This window comes from Anas platyrhynchos, chromosome 2 (assembly GCF_047663525.1).
Source record: "Anas platyrhynchos isolate ZD024472 breed Pekin duck chromosome 2, IASCAAS_PekinDuck_T2T, whole genome shotgun sequence".
NCBI lineage: Eukaryota > Metazoa > Chordata > Aves > Anseriformes > Anatidae > Anas > Anas platyrhynchos.
Window position 1 is genome coordinate 25630010 of NC_092588.1, and position 19708 is coordinate 25649717.

Consider the following 19708-nt stretch of genomic DNA (forward strand, 5'->3'; position numbering starts at 1 on the left):
GGAAGCTGGGTTGGAAGAGACTTTAAAGCTCATCTAGTTCCAACCCCCTTGCCATGATCAGGGACACCTCCCACTAGATGAGGCTGCTCAAAGTCCCATCTAAACTTGAACACCTACAGTGATGGGGCATCCACAGCTTTGCTGGGCAACCTATGCCAGTGCCTCACCAGCTTCTGAGTAGAGTTTATATCTAATAATCTTATACCTAATAATATCTAACAATCTTATATCTAATAATATATAATTTAAATCTCCCCTCTTTTAGTTTAAAGCCGTTACTCCTGGTCCCATCACTACACTCCCTGATAGAGTCCCCTTAAAAATAAATAAATAAATATTCCTTTTCAATATCAAAAGTTAGATATATGTTGTGTGAAAATGCATCATGTTACTTTATAGATTCTTAATGCAGAAGATGTATTCCATGACAGAGTTATAGGAATATATCATATTTTTCTGTAATTAAGCTTAGATTACTATTTTCAATCATCTCTGTTACATTTATTTCAAAAGCATAATCATACATCATATAAATAACGGGAGTAATATTGTGGATCTCCATTAATTTCTACCAAGCTCTGTCAATTTAAAACCACAACAATATGGCTGTATACTTTCCACAAACTACATGTCAAAAGTAAGTAGAAGAGAAATGCTTTATTATATGCTTAAGTGATAGCTTATATACATAACAATGTATGTGTAAAATCTACATACACTACACAGTCACCTCTATATTTTATTATTCTAGGACCATGTTCTACCCTTGCTATTTTCTCTCATTGAAATTAAAGGGAGCTATTTCAGATGTAGTACGACATTTCTTTCCCTCAAAGAAATTAAGTCTTTAGAAAATATTTGATGCAAACTTTAAAAAATAAGATAGGGAACATACCATAGGCAGCCAGTATAGCATTGGTCCAATTGTGTAGATTACCACAAGAATTAATGCAGAGGAGATAAGGCAAGCCACCTAAAATAAATAAAGAAGAAATTCCAATCCAATCACCCAATTAAAAAAAAAAAAGTTTTATTATTAAAAGTTGTAGACATAATCAAGAATGAGATGTTGAATATGTCAGCTATTAATGTATCTATGGATTGCAGAAACATGTAGTTTCAGTTTCTATCTAGGGTGATTACCTTCAGCCAACTACAGTGAGAACATAGTAAGGGATACCAATATCTGGGTTAGAACATGATGTCAGTACACAGAGTGAGAGCATGATGCCACCAATGTAGTTATTAAATGAAACGTGTGTAAGTAATATCCCATTTCAGATGTTTTACAGCATCCAGTGTCATTTCATAACATATTTATAACAATTGCATTTTATGTTGCACTGAATCACAGATCTGTCATAACACTGAGTACAACTTATATATGAAGAACTGTATTATTATTTTTGCACAGGACAAGTTTTCTAACTTCTTTTACTGGGATTGGCACTGAAAGGAAGCTATTGGGAAGCTATTGGGTTAAGTCAGAAACTACCAATGACCCTTGTGCTATAGCAGCTATGCACTTTATTTTAGAAAACATAGCAGCAAATTACATTTATATGTATATATAATGATAATTAATGCAAGTAACATGAATCCAGACAAACATATGGCCTAAGGATGATGTTACTTCACAGTATTCACGGTATTAATCTGATGGAAAACTACAGTAAAATTGCAATCTCCTTCTCCACTTTGACTGTTCACAAAGTAGAGAACTTCTGGTCTCATTAAGATACAGTCCAGATTCACAGAACGTTTGATGGTAAGTAGACAGATGCTCACTTTATTTTTATATTGATAAAACGTTTCTTTACTAAAATAATTAAGTTTAAATTAAGAGACAAGTTGTTAAAAACAAAACCAGACAAGTTGTTAAAACACTAGAAAAGAGAGCCATGGTGTACTTAAAAATACCATCAAGGAGGGTAGACAGAGTGTTTACAGCAAAAGGGACACAAAATCTGCTGGTAGAGTGGCAAGGAGCTTTTCCCTTTCTCTGCCTTCTCAAAAAAGCAACACACCTCCCAAATAAAAAAAAAAAAAAAAAAAAAAGTGTTGATTCTACTTGAAGGACACTTCTCAGTCTATGATACAGTCCTTCACTTCTGTTGTCTCCTTGGAAAATATATCAGTGAAGAATATGTGACATCACCGAATGCAAAATGTAGTCTTTGGAGAAAAGAGGAGTATGCATATAACCTCTGAAAAGCTCTTCATATTTCTCTCATGTCTCCCTGTGTTGTGAACAACTCAAGCTGTTGCTCCTTTCTTTTTTTTTCCTTATGATATGGCAAACATCAATTAGTGATATTCTAATTTATTCATTCTGCCTGGACAGACCCAGAAGAAAGGTCTTGAGTAGATATGTCGTCTTCAAAAACAAAGGCAAAGAAGGCAGGAGAGAGAATGTTGTTATTTATGCACTTATAAATACTTATTTATAAAGTATTCTCCTAATCCTAGTGTATGACCACAGTCCAATTTGTGGACGCAGACTCTGCAATACTATGAAACTTCTGGATAAAGCAAGTCAACACTTGTTATTTTAGGACTTCCTACCTTGACTTCAAACCATGTTGGTTTCTTTTTCCATTTCATATTGTGAATGATGTTCTAGTGGGGCCTTTGCCTATATCTTCCAGAACTCAGATGTCCTATATGCCTTCAACCCATACAGGTTACCCAGATAGGCCTTCAGGTTACCCTAAAGCTTCCCACAATTCAGTAAAACTGCACTTTGCCAACAAAAGATATGAGCAGGTAAGAGAAGAGGGTATCTGTGATGGCGAGGGCACATGGCATGACATTGAATCCAACACAAAAACTTGAAATAGATGATACCAAAGTGGTAGCTAAACTATTTGCATATAAATGCTTTCAAAGATGATTATTGGATAAATTATTCATTATGATTAACTGCGTTCAGAGAAGTGTGCTGGCTAATTAACACATAATTAACATGCAGAGTTTTGAAATAAAGCCTTGTATCATTTCTCAGTATTGTGGTGTCTGCTTGAGAAACAATTGCACAATATAGTCAAGAAACATCGGTGCCTACGGACTGTGCTTAGGCTTGTCAGTCATTTAGCATTAGCATTTACCTTGTAATTAATGACCTTTATACAGGCAAGACCAGCATTATAAAAGGACAATTTCAACAAACTCGATGGGACACATTTATGTGGCAGGATGACACTGATGGACATTTGAGTTTCAGAGGAAGGAGGGAGAGGCAGTGCTCAAGGTTTCCCAGCTAGGGTAGCCCACATGGTGCCATCATATGCCAAGGTCTCAGAAGAGCAGTTTTCTGTCTTTCTTGTTCACAGGCACAGGTAACAATATTACAGGGTCACAGTGAGCATTTTCTTTTATTACAATTCCCTCTTTTCCAAGGTATTGCCACAGAATCTTTTGGATTTCATTTCCATCAGAAAGAGAAAGCCACAAAAAAAGTCCTGAAAAAATGAAATGTCATCTCTGTGGTCTCAATGAATGCTGAGGGACAGGACAAGTACACCATGTCACAAGGCAGAAGCTGAAGCATTGCTTCCTCTAGGAGCAGCTCTTAAGATTACTTTCTTTTTATTTTGAAAATCAGATAAGAGCACCAAATTAATTTAAAACAACAACAAAAAACAACAGTTTAGCCTGAACCATTACATTCCTTAGACACCATTAGAGGGCACTTTTGTTACAGTGCTGACAGATAAAAAATAATAATAATAAAAAAATAAAAAAAGTCTTCTGTATAGTTTTCTGCAGTCTAAAAGCAAAGCACTGAAGGCACCTTACTGCCCCAGACTTAAGAGTTTTTATTGAATTAAGCTGGTAAAAATGCATAAGGGGAACCGTTAGCTTTTCTAGTAAGACAGTTGCTGATCCATGCAGTAATTCCATGCAGATTGTTAAAATTGACTGGACAGAGTAATTTTCCAGGATAGAGGAAAAGGGAGAAGAGAGGAGTACAATGGATCAACAAGTGCAAGCTCCAGTGAGCAGCATCGTAGACTTATTTGTCCTACTGACTGCACTGTAACCTCTTACCTGTGTTCTGGCGCCCGTACTATATAAAAGTGCCGTCCGCCCCATTGCTGCTGCACTTGGTATGCAAAAGAAAAATGAAGGAATCACGTTGCTGAGACCATGAGCCAAAAATTCCTGCAAAGTTGTTAAAAAGAATATGTTTTTTTCCCCCTGTTATTCTGTCATTTCAATGTTTTTAGCCAACAAAGGAGTCTCCTATGCAAATATTAGCAATGATAAAGGATGGGCATATTTTTTGAGGGAAAATAGCACATACATACATGATAAAATATCTCCCAGTATAATACATCTTCTTACAACACAGAGCTATTTTGAAAGCCACCAAACCCAGATTCATCAAAAGAAGAAGAGACGTTTTGTTCACAAAACAAATGATAGTGCTAAGTTTTGAAGATGAAATTCAGCAAAAATATTTACATCATGATACACATCTGCTTTTTAACAGGCAGCAGTCTCAAGTAGTGGGATCTGGAGAATGTCCAAGTTTTTTCTGGCTTATGACTCTACTGGAAGAAGACAGCCACTGTCTTTTTTTTTTCTTCTTCTTCTTTTTTTTTCTTTCATAGCATGCTTTAGTGAAAGTGAAGTATGGCAGCAACACTATCTGTGTACTGTAATTCATTACAAATGTATCTGATGTATATTCACAATCAAAATGCAGACGTGTCTGGAAAATGACTTACAGAAGAAAAAGTGCAGTGGGGAAATTACCTTGTGTCTGCAGCCTGAGATGAACAGCTTTTAAAGCTGTTCAAAAGCACCCCAACTTGGCTACCCAGCATCAGCCTCCTACCCCGGGGCTTCATCTGCTGAGGGGAATGTGTAAGAGAAGACATCTGTACTGCTAGAAGTACACAGGCTCAGTACACAAATGGTATTATATCCAGCCAGGACAACACATGATCATATGTTGGTCTCCACAGCACAGGACAGCACCACTTTAAAGGACACAAGATAGCCGTGAACATCAATGTATCACCATGTAGAGCCCCCTCTGCCTGGTCCCTGAATGCAATGCATCTTTGCCACTATGCTGCCACACTGTATGCTCTATTCTCATGAAGGGTTTGCTCTTTGCTCCGTTATTCTGTGCAGACATTTAAATTGTTCCCACCACTTCAGTAATTAAGTAGCGTAAGTTACAAGTTTTCCAAACATGCAGAAAGACACACAGGTTGCTGTGCTCCATGTAGTGTCCTTGAGACACTACAGCATATCAGCTCAAAGTGCTTTCCCCCTGCTACCTGGGAAACACTGTTCTGCAGCATCAACAGAAATTCATGAAACAAAGTATTCATTCTGAACATTTTTTTAGAGAACTGAGCAGACGAGAACATTGTCACTGTATATTTCCAGTAATAACAGAAGCTGCAAAGCACATTCACTGATGTAGCAAGTCTGACCTATTGAGATAGGATGACCAAATATCTCCAGCTGCAAAACCACCATCCAGCTTTATGTCATTTATCTCAAACCATTTGACAGCAAAATGTGGGCAGCATTCTCATCACATAGCACTATTTGGTAGTTAGGACCTTATTTTAAATGGAGTGTTTACTACCATGGATTTCCACTTGGCTTGAAGTTACCTGTCCACCATAACCAGCAGTGGGGTAGTGCAGGAAGCAAACATCCCACTTTTATCTGCAGCTTGCCTGCTGCAGAATGGAACTCTGCACAGAAAGCTCTTACAGCTGCAAATTTGGCAGTGCTCTCTGAACCCACCCTGCTTCTTTTATATAAATAAATCTTTATTTCAGAGGGGACTTCTACTCTGCATAACCCTTATTTTATAACTGATAAATATTATAAATGTCCTGGGGCTGTAAGTACCTGGTTTATTTTTAAAATTTCTTTGTTTCTTTAATCAGTAGCTGATTTAAAATCTTAGCTGGTCTTTAAGACCTCAGCTGCCAGAAGAGAAGCTGTCTTGCCTTAAAACACTGGAAAAACACGTTAACACCTAAATTGGCTGCTGGCTGGACCAAATGCAGCATTATGAGGTTATCCTGAAGGAAGCACTTTCCCAAAAGGTATATCTCAACTAACTATGCTATAACAGAGCTGATTTGTACTAGATTGTGGTTTTACAGTAATCACTGGAAGGCCTCAGGATGCCACATGAAACTTACCCATTCCTACTGGGCATTCATCTATAACACATTTCCAAAATGGTGAAGCAATTTCAAGGCTTACCGACCTTAAGGTCTCCTTAAGTGAGGAGAAAGAGCTTTACCTGGTTGTCATCCACAGTGTATTTAAACTTTTTAGCAGAGCCTTGGGCTAGAGCTAGCGATGCTACATAACCAACCAGTGCTACTCCAAAAGCTTCAGTGACTACTTCAGACAGGACATTCATGGGCGGCAGTTTTGGTGGTGGTAGCCTGTTAAAAAAAAAAAAAAAAAAAAAAAAAAAAAAAAGCAATCCTTTGTGCAATTTTTGCAATTCATGAAAATACAAGAGAAACAGAGAAACAGTCTCTGTATGTCTGGTTAACATTTAAATACTTGTAAGGTGATATTTATCGATATTTTAGATTAGTAAGATAACTGTCTATTGGGAACTGCAGGGAAAAACTGTAGTGGCAGATGAAAGTTTTAGATAGAGAATTCCATTTGTAAACTGTGGTTTGAGAATTTATGGAGAGCTCCCTTTAAATTATCTCTCCACTGACATAAAATCCCCAATTCACTAATTTTGTAATAAGAAATAGAAGAGATTCAACTGTATATCATTTTTCTTTTTTCATACTTGGCTTTCCTGAAAAGTTCAATTTAAATCTTTTAAACTGTTTAGTATCTTCATAGGTTATGGACAGTATGGAAATGTACTCCATCTAAGGGAGACTTTGTAATGGGGGTTGCTATGAAATGCTGCAGCTAAGAACTGAATCACCCCAGACCGCCTCTGTACTCCACAAAAGGACTTTAGGATCTCCTTTCTATTATATATCCATTAGACATCATCAGGTATCCTGTACCTACTCCATAAAGTATTGAAATAACTACAGAAATGTACAAGAAAGTTTGCATTTGATGATAATATCTATACCAATACACCTTTTTAATGTGGGACTGAACTGTGAGAGAGTATTTGAGGAGTTCAGAAATGGACATGATAGCTTTTTCCCATTTCTTATTTCAGAAAACTACTTTGACCTCTTCACAAGCTGTTTGCAGAACTAAACATATTTAAAAGTCACAAGCTAATAAAAAGCACATTACCCTTCAGGAATATGTCCCACAACTTCTAGCCCATAGACGTATTCCATATCAGCATAGTAGCAGGCAGCGGATGTAGCAATTATCTGTTTGATTCAATACAGAGAAAGACGTTATGTTTCTGTTGCTTTCAGGTTCTCACATGGTCCCTGTTATTGCCATAGCTAAACACATGACAGGGTTCATGAATTTATCCTTACTACAATTCACTATGACAGGGAAGTATTATTACTAAAATTTCGGCAAATGTGGAAGTGAGGCAAAAGAAACTAAGATCTGGATGCAATAATGGGTTTAGAAAATATGTCTGAAGAAGGTCTATAGTGAAGTTTGGCTGCTCTGTGTTAATAAAAGCAATCTGCAAAAGTCTCTGGAAAGCCTCTTGACAATCAGCATCAAACTGTCCCTATGCATCATGTGCCTCAGGCCACTTCCATTCATGCCAACAGCTTAAAGTAATTCATAATTTAGCCATTCCTGAGTGGTCTGAGGCAGATGATGTTGTCTGAGTGCATCTAATCCAGACTGGCAGAGTCAACTTTGGCACAAAAGAGGTGGTGTGTTTGCCTCCTATATGTATGTTCCAGCATGTATAAACCTTGCTGAGGGAAAGGAAATTTTGGTCCCAAGGATGTTCTACTTGTTCCTTGTACTTTCTGTGAGCTGATCACATAAATCCCACAAGAACAGGATATAAGAACAGGATCAAGCTCCAGTCCATCATCCTTGATCTGCTGCATTTTCTGGTATTGTTTAAAAGACAATACAGAAACAGATCTTAGAGCAGGGACCAGAACCTCATTTTCCAGCATTTTGCCCACGTGAAAGGATTCTTTTGTAATTTTTTTTCTAAAAAAAAAAAAAAAAAAAAAAAAAAAAAGAGTAATTGTGATGATCCACTCTGAAAAGAATCTTTCACTTACAAAAAAATAAAAATCTTTTAGATGTCTAGAGAAAAACAGAAACTTCTGTCCTGGTGCTAGTTATCTGACCATAGCTTAATCCTTAAAGTAGAGATTTACAATGCAATAGCTAATTTCAATTTAGCCTATGCCATATGAAAGGAAATCTGTAAGTAAACTTACAGAAAGCAATAGTTTAGGTATTTAAATTTGTTGCAGATAAATAACAGGCAATATCTGAGCCAGAACTACCCAGTACAAGACTTGCCTGGAGTTACAATGTGTCAGTTACTTTTCATTTTCTACATCAAACTTCTTACACTTTAACATGCTAGGCTCCATATTCTTGTAATTATGTAAAAAGTAGTAAGCACATGAAAAATATTACACAAATTGGGAACGTATGTCACTTCTTTCTTAATTATTTAGCCAAACTGTTTCCTGTTCTTACATTTAACATACAGCCATGAAAATTAGCTATCCATTTAATAAGTGGCAGGTGTGGTTGTGGGTAACTATAGACAACATAGTAAAATTTAGCAGATTAGTTAAACCACTGAAAACTCTGTAAAGGAAAACATCTGATATTTAGCTTCATACTTACCAAAACTAGATCGATAGGAAGAACAATTTTAATGTTTCTCTGAAATTTCTCATTCAATTCCTTAACAAGAACAAGCACCACAATGCTCAGCAAGGAGAGAAGTAAAGCCTCTAGTTGAACTGATCTGATATTTTCAAATATGTAGGCATAAATCTACAGTGATTGAGATGAACAACAAATTAGAATCAGATTACAAAATACACTGTTCTGGGTCAAGTGCTATGACATCTACACAACTTGAAATGCTTCGAATTACCCAGGAGATCAGAATCAGTACTCCAGGATTTGAGTCATCTGACACACTAACATCCACTTAACATTTTGCAAGGAAAAAAATCACTAACTTATCATTGCTAAATTCTATGAATTTTCAAAGACTCAAAAAATGTAGTGAATGTTTGTATATAAAAATGTATATATTTCTATTGGTTGGCAGAAGCAAGCTAGAAAATTCCAGTACATCTGATATTTATCCTTTTCTTATTCCTCTTCATTAAATTCAATGACAAAAAATGAGTGTTGCACAAAATGTTAAGAGAAGCTTGCACAAAGATTTATTTTAAGTGTCCATAGCTTGTGACATCCATCAATTCCAATGGTAAAAGTAACTTCTGTGGGGAAAAAAAAAAAAAAAAAAAAAAAAAAAAAAAAGACAGAAAGGAGGAAGAAGGGCATGGAGAAAAAGAGAATGAATAAATGCAGTAGTGGCTGGGAAGAGAAGCAAGAGGAATCTTCCCAGATGATTGCCCTCTTCAGGGCCCCCTCTCAACACTCATGGAGGTACAGTTTCTAGAGTAACTGTATAGTTTCATCAGGATGCACTCAGTTTCCGTGTTGGTTGCTCTTGCCTATTATACTAAAAGCACTCCACAGAGCACACTTTGATCAGGTCCAGATGCTGCATATACTAATTAGTTGTCATGCTTTGTGTGTGTATTGTTGGCTATTTAAATAACTATTTAAATGACTAATGCTATCTACTAGGCTCTATTTCTTTCCCTAGCATGAAGTTATAGGTTAAAAGCCATGAAGCAAGAGATAGGAAGAGGCTGGGGAGAGAAATGATGATTCACACATCAGTGGAAATTTTTTTCTGTGGGAAAAACAGCCTTGTGTGGGAATCTGCAGGTGCAAGGGTGCAAAGCACACTGGACCACAAGATTAAAAGTCCTGACACAGCAGGCTCCAGGGTGTTGGGGAATGGCTACAGTACTGCAAGGGAGAGACAGAAAGCAGTGCTAAAAGAGGAGACTGGAGCAGAGCTACAGAGCTGCAAATGGGAGGCCTCAGCTGCTAAGTCTAAGGCGTGGCGCAATGTGATGTAAAGTGTGGTCAGAATAATATTGCATCTGTGATGAAGAAAGGAAATATAATGCTAAACATAAGTAACCTGTGGAACAGAAAGAAGGAATAGGAATAGAATGGCTGTGAATGAATAAAAGGGATATATGATGATGAATACAAAATTGTAAATAACAGGCCTGGAAGAATGCAGTTGCCTTCACTCCAGCACTGAGGACACAGTTATCAGTGAACTGTAATTTCAGTTCTACTCTGAATTTGAGGCTCCTGAAAATGAGGCATAAATCAGAATGATAATAGATTAACAGAAAATAATGAAAAAAAATCACAAGTCCATGGAATGGTTACAAAGGACTGAAGAAAGTTGGAGGAAACTTCCATCATGATATACAAAGGAATAATTATATCCCCATCACAAAGTATTTTCAGGCCTTATGAATAAAAGCAATAGTCCATTGCCTAGAGGAAAAAAAAAAAAAAAAGAGGCATGAAAATAGAAATAATGCATATGATTAATAAAGCTGCAGGGGAAAAAAACAAATAAACAAACAAAAAAAGTAGTCTCAGTCCCTGAAATTCTGCATTAAAGTTTTGGTCCCTACTGTGTAGCCTGAAATGCAAACTGTATAGAGAACAGAAGTTAAAATCTAGGCTATAGATTTAGACTGCCTCACAAGTATCTTACTTTAAAAAGACAGCATAAAGGATAATAAAATCTAACAACTGAGACAGATATTTAATTAAACAAATGAAAGGTGTTTCTTTTTCTAACAACAAAGATCACTAAAATAAACTGGAAGTGGCATTTGTAGTTTTATCAAAATATAGATTAATAATTTTCAGCCCCACAGAATCTGTTTTCAAACAAATGTATAATGCTAACAGGGTTTGGTGGTTTGGAGTTTAAATACAGATATTTATGTCAGATGGGAAAAAGGACTAGAAAAATTATCTTAGGAAAGAATACTGTTCTAGCAGAAAGGTAGTCAAAATGATGATATTTTTTCCCCATTCTGATTCTGTCTCTCCTTGAAGACATAACGTTTATTTTGAAGAATGAGTAAGTTACAAATAGCTTCCTGATTTTTCCTCTTGTCATTCTTATGAAGTTTTTCATAATTTATAAGGGAAAAAGATACAATAAAAAGCTCTAAAAATTGTTACGGAAAATAAGAAGAAATTGGAGAAGAAATGTATTTTTTCTCATAAAGGGGAAGATGTAGACCATCCCATTGGACTTGGACTTTAGACTGAGGATGAACAATATAAACCAGCACAAACATTTCTCAGAATCTCGAATAAAAACATTTTAAAATCAACTTGTTAAATAAAATGATCTACATGTCATAGATCTGAAGGATGGTAATCGAATAACAGTTTTTAACCACATATTATCCCACTGTCATCAGACAATGTGGACTGTGTCTTGACTGACTTGGGATAAGTCTTTGTATCCATAATTTTCAAAAAATGCATTTTTAAGAGAGTGAAGACCTTGGCTCAGTGCCCAAGCAGGAGCTGTGATTAATTAGGACAAAGAAAGCAATCTGGAAAACTACATTGCGAGCTGTGCCCACGAAGTCATTAAAGTCTGAGCTAGATCTAAGGTAAGGAGGTAAGAAAAGGGAAGAAATAGATTGATTCTTAATTGTTAAAGTCAAAGAGATGTGGGCCTTTTTAAAATGAGCTCTGTCAGCATTAGTTATCTCTGGCTTTGGTGTTGAATTTAATTTGCCTAGACAAACTGAGATATAAAGAAGGCTGAATAAATATAATTCTAATGAAGAATTACTAAGAAATATGCATAAATATTTTGAATGTTTTTCTTTCTTTACAAATTGAATAAAAAAAATAAGATTTGTTATTTTTCTAAAAATATATAGCCAAGACTCCTAGAACTTACACAGAATGGATGAGGCTGTCTGCAGGCTACTTGGTCCTGCCCCTGCTCAAACAGGGATACCCAGAGCAGGGTGCCCAGCACCACATCCAGGCGGCTTCTGAAGGTCTCCAGGAAGGAGACCCCACAGCCTCTGGGCAGCCTGTGCCTGTGCTCCATCACCCATATTGTAAAGTTTAATTGTAAATTTGTAAATTTACAATTGTTAATTGTAAAGCCATTTAGGCGCAAACCCAAGTCTGTGCTCATTCCTTCTTGTCTGCACAGTGGGCACCAGATTGAACAGTTTCATCTCTCTCAGCCTCTCCTCATAGGACAGATGTTCCAGTCTCTTGGTGGCCCTATGTTGGACTCTTTCCAGAATGTCCAGATCTCTCTTGTACTAGGCAGCCCAGAACTGGACAAAGTACTCCAAGTGCTGCCACGCCAGCACTGAGTATAACAGAAAGATCACCATTATTGCCATACTAGTGATACTTTGCCTAATGCAGCAAAGAATACTGTTAGCCTTCTTAGCAGCAATGGCACATCACTCATTCATCTTCAACTCAGTGTCCACCATGACTCCCAGATCCAATTCTGCCGAGCTGCTTTCCAGATGTGTGGCTCCACCATGTGCTGGTGCCTGGGGTTGTTCCTCCCCAAGTGGAGGGACGCTCTCCTTGTTGAACTTCATGAGGTTCCTGTCAGCCCCACCCTCCAGCCTGTTGAGGTGCCCATGGATGGCAGCTCAGTCCTCTGGTAAATCAGCCACTCCCCCCAATTTGGTGTAATTTGTGAATTAACTGAGAGTGCCCATCATCAAGACTGTTCACAAAGCTGTTAAACAGAATTGGATCCACTACTGACTCCTGGGGTACACTGCTAGCTACTGATCTCCAACTAGACTTTGGCCATTAAACACTATAGTGTAGACAGATTCTCTATGAGGATCTTATGGAGAGTAGTGTCAAAGGCCAAAAAAAAAAGATTATTTCAAAAACAAGAATGGAAGCTGAGGCAAACAAATGAAGAATTAAATTCAACAAAATAATTATAACACCTTACACAGGTTAAGGGCATGTTGCCCTGCTACATTTTTTAAAAACTGTTTCTTTTTGACAAATACAACACATTGCGTAAGAAAAAAAAAAAATCAGAGGGAAAAAAAAAAAAAAAACAGACATGAAAAAGAGGAGGTAAAGGACTGACTTGAACAGGACATGAAAGGACATGAAGGCTTTCTCAGCTAACTTGCAGCACCACAAGATTTTGTAAACAAGTTGCAACACAACCACAAAATACTGTTTTTTCCAAAGTAGGTTTGTCACATCACAGGAGATCACTTTGTAGTGCTGCATTTTCTCACAACCTTGTGGTAGGATAAACATATCTACACAAGGATGAAGGGCAAATATAGATATGTCTTTCTGTTTTCGGAGACTAAGTAAAACTTGTTGATAGTTTTCTTCTTGTCCCTTGTGAAATTTAGACTACACATGTAGCGTTGTCTCACCATTTGTCTTTCTCACATTCACCTGGCCATTCCGTTTTGTAAAATCTCTATTGACACTGCAATGTGCAGCTCAATTGCAGTGTTACAAATCATATACAGGGAAAATTAAATGTAATACATTACATAAGCTATGTGTAAACACAACAATCCCATAGGCTCAATGCCAGTGTAGTAGATTTGTTCTCCATATACAATGCTCATTTTTACATATTTATTCGTGATCTCACTCACTGTAAAATATATTTCACTGGCTTGTTTTACTTTCAACTCTCCTATCACACTTTATTAAATATTCTTATTCTTGCTTTGCCAACCCAAAGGCTGCCTGAAGCAAAACAATGGGCTTTGTGAGTGGGAGGTGATCTGGAGTGGAGAAAGGAAAAAAATACAAATAAAATGCAAAAATACCAGTCTTTGGGGTTTCATGAATTTCGAGTAAAGAACATGTACAGAAACACACTGCCAAATTCAGTGCTGTTGACTGAGATACCAGAGTTTCTTGAAGCAATCCATAAGTCTAAACAGATACCAGAAGCATTTAAAAATACTTTTATGGTAAAATTGTCCCTTTTATATATGAAGGCTTTGTCATTTGTTATTAAGTTGTAGAGTTTTGTTGTTGTTGTTGTTGATTTGTTTTTACATGATTCTATCGAGCAATTGAAAACCTTAAAAAAATTATTTGGAAAATGCTCAAAGGGGTTCGAAAGTGAAATGAAGGGCAAAGACCTTGTTTCAAACACATTAAGAAATATAAGAGATAAGGGAATAGATTTCTTTCAAAGCATTTGAATTACCTCACTTATGATATCATCAGCGCACCAACGTGGAAATATTTTCTTGTGTTACTTCTGTTCTTTATTATTGCTCATAATGTATGTTTTGATTATGTCTTGGCTGTGGTACTTAACACTAGTCATCTCTACAAGATGATAATATGCCTATATGTAAGTAGAGTCACTATGGAAATATCATGAGGAAAAAAAAAAAAGCTGCTCTCATTTTATGTTAAGAAGTATTTATGAAAAGGCTTTTAAAGAATAAACTTTTTTTTTTTTAATATATGGTGAATCATTTGTAATAGCCTTACAGGCCAACCAACTACTCATAAAAATGACTATGTCATTTTGACTTATGTTCTTACAAGATATATTTACTTGCCTTTATTATATGTCCCTAATTCTCATTAATAAATAGTTCCTGTAGAAAACTTACTGATGTATTATCTAAATAAAATTTTACCAAATGTTACAACATTCTGAAATGAATATTTTTTTTCTTTTAACTACATAATCTGAATTAAGTAAGTTCCCAAACTAACAGGAGAAAATGAAGAGATGAGCGATGCAAGAAACTGTGGTCAATCTTTTTAAATAAGGTGTCCTAATTTAGTAGCTAACTAAAATAAACCTCACCTCCTCCCTCATCTGGTAACCAAATCATCAGTTACTATCAGTTCAAAGTAAATATCTACTCAGCTAGTAAATATGATTTTGCTATAAGTAAATTATCATTTTGACAGATATTATTATAATACTACTAATTCTTCAGACAAGATATTATACTCACAACACCTAAACTCAGTTTGCTAGAGTAAGTTAACTTAAAGAATCAACCTCAGATCTTTTGTGCAGTAAAATCACACAGCATTGAAATCCTTAAAATTTTCAGTCATCAATGTCTACTTTCCAAAGGGAGACACCATGATAATATATAAAAGGTTATATGCACTTTATAAAAGCTACCTTGAAGCTGTATACTTGATGTACTTCCGGAAAAAAAAAAAAAAAAAAAAAAAAAAAGAAAAAGAAAAGAAAAAAAAAGTCATAAAGTAACATGTAACATATCTAGGGTAATTTTTTGCATAATAGATCCACAAATCACAAGTCACGTTCTTTTTACCACAATGATGGTTGTGTTACATTGAGCAAAATATGAAGAAAATAGTAAGAAAATAATGACATTTGAAATATATAGTGTTCCCTCTCAGAAGCTGATCATACAGGAGTTAACCGTCCCTGTAAGTGTATAAAATCTGTAATTGCTCATGTTAATGAAAGGAAATATTGATGCTATAATATGTTTATATTGTAAATTGGTTATTGTACCCTTTCAAAATATGACCAGTCCTGCTAACTCTTCATCAAGCTTTCCTAATCTGTTTCTACAAACAGAAGTAGTGAAAAAAACTTTTTAGTGTTACTTTTTCTTCATTCACACATGCATCTCTAATTCTGCACATATATATAAAGAAAAAAACAAAACAACAAAAAAGAAAAAACAACACATAGGTTATTTCATTAGCTAAAATTTTCTTAACACACTATCTCATTTACAGAACTCACGTGAAAAAATCCTAGTGGTCCTGATATATATGGCATTTTCATTCCCAGCAAGTACTTCACTTGTGAAGTCACCACATGTGTCGCTGCTCCTGTTGTCATTGCACTGATCACTGGTTCTGTTAACAAGAAGGTGGCAGTGCCCAACTGCAGCATAAACATTGCTACCTGGAAAGCAAAGGTGTGTGCATTAGTAAGTGTAATAAGGTACAGTTTCCTGGTGATAGGGCAGTGAGAGTCCTTTTAATAAACTGTAAGACAATTGAGAATAGAACACACAAGTCCTTTGAAGGATTAACTGAACTTAAAACTGAACTCACTGCTTCATCTGCATTATCTCATTCACATCACTGGTTTACCAGATTCTACCTTTAGTTTAGTAATGTAAGCCAACTCAGAGAAGCTGTCTTCATGTGACACTTATTATTCTCTCTTACTCAAATATGGGAGAAAAACAAATACTATAAAAACATCAGCTGAATAAGTGTGGTACTGACTCATTCCTGCTCCTCTGATAGTCATACTGAGTAGGCAAAGGGTTGTGGTCCACCTAACCAATGCCAACTTGTCGATAGCATGATTCCCAATGTCAGTAATGTCAATAGCTACCAAGTTTATTGGGTGCTAAAACTGCAGGGACATGAGGCTTACACTGAGACTTAGAGGGCTCTGCCCTGCCCCAGGACACTGTGCCACCAGTGTCCCTATCCCACACAGTCACACATCATCTTAGTTCCTCTGGCAGAATTTTAGCCACCTGATATCCTACTGACCCTGAGCATATTGTCTGATATATCATGATACTTGGTGCTCTCATGCTACAATATCAAATATTTCATGTATGACCAATCCATAGTTACATCAACTTCAAATGCAGAGGTTTCTGGTTTTGCAGCTATTCAGGTAAGAGAGATACAGAATTTGCTTTAGATGATGGAGGGTACAAAAATATTTTCTTCTTTACAGAAAACCAGAGAAGTTTATATGGTTTCATGTGCTGTTTCAACAAAATCTATACAATTATAGTAAAAGCAAGATATTTTAAAGATTTTAAAAATCTACTTCCTATGTACTTGGGCAATACTTGAACTAACTTAAAATAGAATATCTGTATAAAATCAGAAATCTTAAAACAGGAAGGAAAATCAACATCTAATTTCATAAACTCAATCCTATATTCAAACTAGATTTCTCCTCTAGGAAAAAAAAAAAAAAAAAAAAAAAAAAGTAGACTTTGGCTCAGTTATACATGTATTTGATCTTGAAGATAATTTCAGCTGCCCTGAAACTTTTACAGAAGTTATTTCAGAGTGCATGGATAGGATCATAGAATTCCTCTCTAATCTGGGAATCTGTTTACAACTATTGTAGATTCTTCATACAAATATAGTGCAAAACCCCAAAGTATTAAGTGTCCTACTATATTATCTCCTTTTATCCCAGACTGCAATCACTTATTTTCTTTAAAGAATGAGATTTGACAGAGTTTATTTCTTTGACCAAGGTTGTTACTGACTTACAGATGCTACTGTGGTTTGCATAACATGCAATACTTTGCTGGATTACATTAAATTATATTTAAATTATCCCCCTTACAGTCAGTTCTGCAGCCTCATTAGATCAAAAAGTATTATTGTTATTATTATTATTATTATTATTATTATTATTATTATTTACTTTTATATCCTTTTGCATTTGTTGTTCTGCATGAAAAGTTAAACGACTCTGCTCAGAATTGTTTATGACAATACTTTCCATGAGGATTATTTTGTGTTTACCATATTAAATAGTCACTTCAGAACACATCAGTCTCCTTTATATTTGTTTTTGTTGTAGTTTTGAGGTTAAAACAATCCTTTTCAAATGTTACTATTCCTTACACATGACCACCATGTGCTTTTTCACCATGAATCTCACCTGCATGCAGCGAGCTACAAGTATAAAAGCTCACCAATAAATAAATAAATAAATAAAATAATAAAACACACACAAAACAAAAACAGAGCGGTTTTTATTCAATTAAAAACCTCTAGTGAGCAATTTCCTAATTCCTTCAAGAGATGAAATATGAGGATAATTTTCTCTATTTCCAACTAATAGTAGAACTGCTCAGCACTACAAAAAATCAGAACATTGATTGCCATTCCAGATTGGACCCCAATAAAGATAATTACTGTTATACTCTCAGTGAGTAGTAATTTAGTTAGTCATGTCTGAAACCAATAATTACTAACTTCAAATATTTTGTTTATCTGTTTGTTCCAATAGTGTGCCTATTCAGATATTTAAAATATTGTTCGCAGTAGCAAAGTTCAATAAGGAATAAATTTTCCCTCCCCTAGTGAGTTTTTCTTTGTTTCCTAAGATCAGTTTGTATTGTACTGATGTGAAATTTCTAAACGTATTATATTTTATTTTCCAGAGGATGAGATGGATATTTATTTAATCAAAACCAAAACCACAGAGGCAGTTCAGTGAAATAACTAATATCACTGAGAAATATTAGATAATATTAATATTTCAGATAAAGTTATTATTACTACAGTGAATTACAGAGATTTATGATTACAGAAAATAAATTCTGCATCTCATACACATTTACTTTTTTTTTTTATTTTTAATTTTTCAGCATTTTGAGGCCATGTGACTCTACTTCACAGGTAGAAACTAAAAGGTTAGTCACATTTAAAGCATACTTCTTATTGTTTGTGTATAACTATGGGTTATATAAAATAAATACAAATCTGGCCTATGGTTTCAGATGGGCAATTTCTGCAGCTGCTCGATGAAACAACAAGCACCTGCCTATGCTGATCATCAGTCTCTTACTGTAGAAGGTAACTCAGGACTTCCAGAAAAAAAGGCAACTCTTCATCAGCGTGTACATCCTGCTCTTTATTCACTTTATAGCTAAAGTAATTAAGTGTTCATCCATGAAACAACCAGAAGAGAAAACATCTGAATAGAAGGGTACAATTTTCAGCATAAGCTGGCATGTCAAATTCCTGTTGTCCTTGTAACATTAGTAATGTACAGAACAGCTTAGATGGAGAGGAGGCAAAACATTGTTTGGAAATCAATTTCCCCAAACCATCAACTTCCCAAAACCATTTTCATGTAAGTTTTCTTGTGATGTATATATTTTGTATTTTTAGCATTTATACAGGCATAGATCAAGTCTCAAGTTAACCTTCTCTGCTGGAGGACAGACACAGTCCTTAGCTTGGCTAACAGTGCTTTTTGGATAAACACCATGTGAGAGTAAGCTAATGTGACAGTGCACAATTACAGCACATTATGTTATGTCATAAAATCTTTTACCCACTGAGCAATAATCAAAATGCAGAGTTTAATATTTAGAGTAATCTACTAATTTAAAATTTATAGTAATCTACTTTATCTTCATTACTGTCATGATGCTAACTTTTGTGGGTTCCTAGTCTTTTCTGGTGTACTGTATGATTTTTGTTCCCTGTTGATGCACAAAAATTACAGAGAACAGTGACTGTGAAGCTTCAGAATAGCAAATAATAAAATACAAAATACTGCCAAAAGCAAATATGTTTCTCTTTTTGTTATTTGTACTAATAATGGGTTTTTCTTAAACTGTAAAAAGAATAAAATTTTCACATAGTTTAGGATTGTCTCCAGAATTTTTCCTTTTTCAAAATTTAGTTCCTAAGAGATGAGGGAGTAATTCAAAGAGAGAGTAATCTGAGTTTAAAAAAAAAAAAAAAAAAAAAAAAAAAAAAAAGTTTCTTTCTACTTTCTTTCTGTGTCTTTTTCTAGTTTCTTTCTGTGTCTTTTTCATTAATCTTGAGATTAATTTTGTTTTCATTAGTATAAATTCTTGATAAAATTCATGCATATGAAATCAGAAGGAGCTGTCAG

At 35.4% G+C, this 19708-nt stretch overlaps 1 protein-coding gene across 4 annotated transcripts in view; it reads right to left on the reverse strand.

The window, feature by feature from the left end:
- SLC26A7 (solute carrier family 26 member 7) overlaps positions 1–19708 on the reverse strand; it is a 74933-nt gene that overhangs the window by 25758 nt on the left and 29467 nt on the right. For all 4 annotated transcript variants that reach the window (XM_072034467.1, XM_072034464.1, XM_072034465.1 and 1 more), the window contains exons 5-10: positions 15821–15985; positions 8779–8931; positions 7276–7358; positions 6287–6434; positions 4051–4164; positions 896–973 (exon numbers count right to left, since the gene is read on the reverse strand). In XM_072034467.1, the coding sequence (XP_071890568.1) occupies positions 896–973; positions 4051–4164; positions 6287–6434; positions 7276–7358; positions 8779–8931; positions 15821–15985 (741 nt within the window). The remainder of the gene's footprint in view (positions 1–895; positions 974–4050; positions 4165–6286; positions 6435–7275; positions 7359–8778; positions 8932–15820; positions 15986–19708) is intronic.